A 4,218-nucleotide genomic window follows, 5' to 3' on the forward strand; every position below is an offset into this window, starting at 1 on the left:
AATGTTGCAAAAAATAGATAAGTGTGGGTAAAATGGTGCGGAAAATTGTGCAAAAATGGTGTGCTCTTGAAAAGGCTTTTCTTTTGCGGAAAAGTGTCTGAGTTCCACGCAGAGCGTGGCTTGGTCATAGCAACCGCAAAATTCGCGGTTATGGTAGTGTGGGTGTGTTCGACCATCTCAGGGTGACATTCACCAGGCAGTTTTTTTTAAATATAAGCGAAAATTGTCGAAAGTTTATCTATAATGTGTCGCAGTGCAAAAAATAATTCGTCATTGGAAGGTGACATATTTTGCCATATATACGAAAGCAATTCGGAAATAGGATCAAGCAGCCAAGCCCCGCAACTGGATACGACAGGTGAGTTCACTATTTATTTTCCGGAATGTATCGAATAATCACCCCGCGCATGGGTGTTTCCGCAGGTATTCTATGTATTTTTGGCCACTTCCAAGTAGTGGGAAGTACACTTCCGTACAGAAAATCGTACTGATGAGCTTTTATAAATGCCATTACGTCCGCTGGTTCCGGATAGGTTGAAGCAATTCCTGGAACAGTACAATCGATTATATACTGTCAATACTATTTCTAATTTGTGGCAAAATCTAAACTTACCATTTTTGTAGGCATACTCAACCACTTGCAGGGCAATCTGCAGGGAACAATCTTTTATGCTGCTCAGTGGAGGGTACAGCGATCCGCGGGACAAGTCTTCATCGGACAGTTTCCCGGCGACAGCTTTGGCCGCTATCAGAAACATTTCATTTGGGATGTGGTGTGATCCCGATACAATCACTCCCAGTGCAATGCCTGGGAATATATAGGCATTGTTTCCTTGACCTGTTTTGTAGGACTTGCCGTTATATTCAACCTCGGGAAAGGGTGACCCGGAAGCAAATATGCAGCGCCCTTCCGTATGCTGGTAGGCCTGTTGAGCGGTACACTCAGCCAACGAGGTAGGATTGGACAGAGCCATTATCAGAGGTCGTTCGTTGTTCTGAGCCATGATGCGTAGTATTTCGGGTGTAAAGGCTCCGGCTGCTGCCGAAGCACCGATCAAAACCGATGGCTTAATCTCTTTGGCTACGTCGGCGAAGTTGTCGACAGTTTGGTGATTTTTCGCGAAGCATGCTCTATGGGCGTCCGAGTCTGCTTCTAGTCTACTTTTTACCAGCAAACCGTGCTTGTCAAACATCCAAATTTTATCGCGAGCAGAATCCACAGGAATTCCTTCGACTTCCATTGCTTTTACAATTAAGCTGGCAATTCCAACGGCAGCGCCGCCCGCTCCTAGAAACAGAAACGTCTGGTCGCTGATCTTTTTATTGGTTATTTTTTCGGCGGCGTACAATCCTGCCACGACGACAGCAGCCGTTCCCTGGATGTCATCGTTGAACGTGCAATACGTGTTTCTGAATTTGTCCAAAAATCGGAAGGCATTGTGATTGGCAAAATCCTCAAACTGAATCAGCGTATTTTGACCGTACCGCTTTACCACCGCCTCCATAAACTCCACTATCAGTTCGTCGTATTCCGGGCCCTGAACTCGTTTCTGTCGCAAACCGATGTATAGCGGGTCGTTTAAAAATTCTTCGTTGTTTGTACCGACATCAATCACGACCGGTAGGCATTGGTTCGGTTTAATTCCGGCCAGTCCCGTGTAAAGGGCTAGCTTACCAACGGGAATACCCATCCCGCAGGCCCCCAAGTCACCCAGGCCTAGAATACGTTCCCCATCCGTCACCACGATAGCTCGCACGTCCGGTTCGGGCCAATTCTGCAATATATCGTAGACGTGACCGCGATCGTTGATGGTCACAAAAAGACCCCGAGGTCGTCGATAGATTAGGCCAAACTTTTGACAGGCCAGCCCAACGGTGGGGGTATACACGATCGGCATTATCGTTTCGACGTTTTCGGTTAGCAACCGAAAGAACAACTTTTCGTGGCGGTCCTGTAAATCGCCCAGATAGAGATATTTGTTTAGATCTTCCTTGTAACGGGACAGCGAAATACGGCATAGGGCCATCTGTTCGTCCATGGTTTTGATCCGGGCCGGTAGCAGTCCGTGTATTCCGAGTGTTTGGCGTTCTTCGACGCTGAAGGCAAGACCTTTGTTTAGTCGGGCATCTCGGAGATAGTCGATTCCGCGGACCTGACCGGGGACGATGATGTTGCCGGTTACTTCGTGGTAGGAGCGTTGGGGTGTATCGATGTATGTATATCGTCCCAGCAGTGCACAAAGAGATTGTTTTGGTCTGAGAGATGGGGTAGAGTTGTTTGGTTCGGTTCAAAGGTATAGGGGAAGCAAATTTAATCTGGGACGCTACCTGATAGTGGATCTAAATGCCATTGGTTTAAGGGCAGTGGAAAGCAAATGACTACTGGAATTTTGACACTCTTTTGGCTGGGATCATGCTGTGAACTGATGCGTTTGAGGCAAGGCATGCTGGGATTAGGAACGAATATGGGAAAAGTTTTCATCGATTGATTGGTGTTTTTGGAAGTTTTCAGCTGTTTTACATCAGAGCATTGGCAGAAGGTGAGTAACAATATTTGATGGACTATTAGCGCTTAGTATATTTTCGGTCTACAACTGTTTCGAAAACTTCTAATATTCGTGTGGAATAAACGAAGATAGTTATAAAGTTTTCTGGTTCTGAAAATAAATATAACAACAGGTTACCGTTTACAATAGTTGACAATAAATTACAAATTACAAAATAACTCATGACGAATACGAAAACGAAGAGAAGAAATATAGAATAAAAACTTACGAGTTCTTGAAACAAGTTCCCAATGTAGGCGATTGAAAATTTCAGGACAAATTCGGATGAAAAGCGCCAGTCTCAGAATCAGATGCAACACATCCGCGGTTTGTTCACCATCTCTCTAATCATCTAATTATTTCTCAAAATTTCAAAATATGCAGGATTAAAAATTTGGAAAATTCTGAAATTTAAAGATATAAATATTGAAGAATTTAAAAACTAAAGAATTTTAGAATTCAGGAATTTAATAATTTAGGAATTGCAGAATCTAAAAATTTAAGAAGCAAAAAGTTAAAGAATTCAGGATCTCAATAAATTTAGAATTAAAGAATTTATGAACTTAAAAATCGAAGAATTAAAGAACTAAAAAAATTTGAGAATTTAAAATTTTTAGAATTTTAAGATTTTACAATTTTAGTATTTTAAAATTTTACAATCTGGTAATTTTAGAATTTAAGCATTTAAGAATCCAAAAATTTAAAAAATTTAGAATTTTAATATTTTAGAATTTCATATTTTTAGAATTTTAAAATTTTGGAATCTTAGAATTTCAAAATTTTATTATTTTAATATCTTAGAATTTTAGCATTTTAGAATTTTAAAATTTTAGAATCTTAGAATTTTAGAATTTTTGGAATTTTAGAATTTTAGAATTTTAGAATTTTAGAATTTTAGAATTTTTGAATTTTTGAATTTTTGAATTTTTGAATTTTTGAATTTTTGAATTTTTGAATTTTTGAATTTTTGAATTTTTGAATTTTTGAATTTTTGAATTTTTGAATTTTTGAATTTTTGAATTTTTGAATTTTTGAATTTTTGAATTTTTGAATTTTTGAATTTTTGAATTTTTGAATTTTTGAATTTTTGAATTTTTGAATTTTTGAATTTTTGAATTTTTGAATTTTTGAATTTTTGAATTTTAGAATTTTAGAATTTTAGAATTTTAGAATTTTAGAATTTTAGAATTTTAGAATTTTAGAATTTTAGAATTTTTGAATTTTTGAATTTTTGAATTTTTGAATTTTTGAATTTTTGAATTTTTGAATTTTTGAATTTTTGAATTTTTGAATTTTTGAATTTTTGAATTTTTGAATTTTTGAATTTTTGAATTTTTGAATTTTTGAATTTTTGAATTTTTGAATTTTTGAATTTTTGAATTTTTGAATTTTTGAATTTTTGAATTTTTGAATTTTTGAATTTTTGAATTTTTGAATTTTTGAATTTTTGAATTTTTGAATTTTTGAATTTTTGAATTTTTGAATTTTTGAATTTTTGAATATTTGAATTTTTGAATTTTTGAATTTTTGAATTTTTGAATTTTAGAATTTTAGAATTTTAGAATTTTAGAATTTTAGAATTTTAGAATTTTAGAATTTTAGAATTTTAGAATTTTAGAATTTTAGAATTTTAGAATTTTAGAATTTTAGAATTTTAGAATTTTAGAATTTT

General features: G+C 35.5%; 1 protein-coding gene across 1 annotated transcript; it reads right to left on the minus strand.

Annotated features, from left to right (window-relative positions):
- Nucleotides 1–367: 367 nt before the first annotated feature.
- On the minus strand, nucleotides 368–2,419 carry LOC131694755 (NADP-dependent malic enzyme-like). The gene is made up of 3 exons (XM_058983247.1): nucleotides 2,329–2,419; nucleotides 614–2,256; nucleotides 368–546 (listed from the first exon to the last, which is right to left on the minus strand). The coding sequence occupies exons 1-3, from the start codon at nucleotides 2,349–2,351 to the stop codon at nucleotides 368–370; spliced, it is 1,845 nt and encodes a 614-aa protein (XP_058839230.1). The 5' UTR covers nucleotides 2,352–2,419.
- Nucleotides 2,420–4,218: the final 1,799 nt, after the last annotated feature.

The sequence above is a fragment of the Topomyia yanbarensis genome, chromosome 1 (genome assembly GCF_030247195.1).
Source record: "Topomyia yanbarensis strain Yona2022 chromosome 1, ASM3024719v1, whole genome shotgun sequence".
NCBI lineage: Eukaryota > Metazoa > Arthropoda > Insecta > Diptera > Culicidae > Topomyia > Topomyia yanbarensis.

Coding starts and splice junctions, on each gene's coding strand:
- LOC131694755 (XM_058983247.1), bottom strand. CDS start 2,351: ATGGCATTTAGATCCACTATCAG. Junction 2,257..2,328: donor GCATTTAGATCCACTATCAG/GTAGCGTCCCAG, acceptor CCCATCTCTCAG/ACCAAAACAATCTCTTTGTG. Junction 547..613: donor TGAGTATGCCTACAAAAATG/GTAAGTTTAGAT, acceptor GTACTGTTCCAG/GAATTGCTTCAACCTATCCG.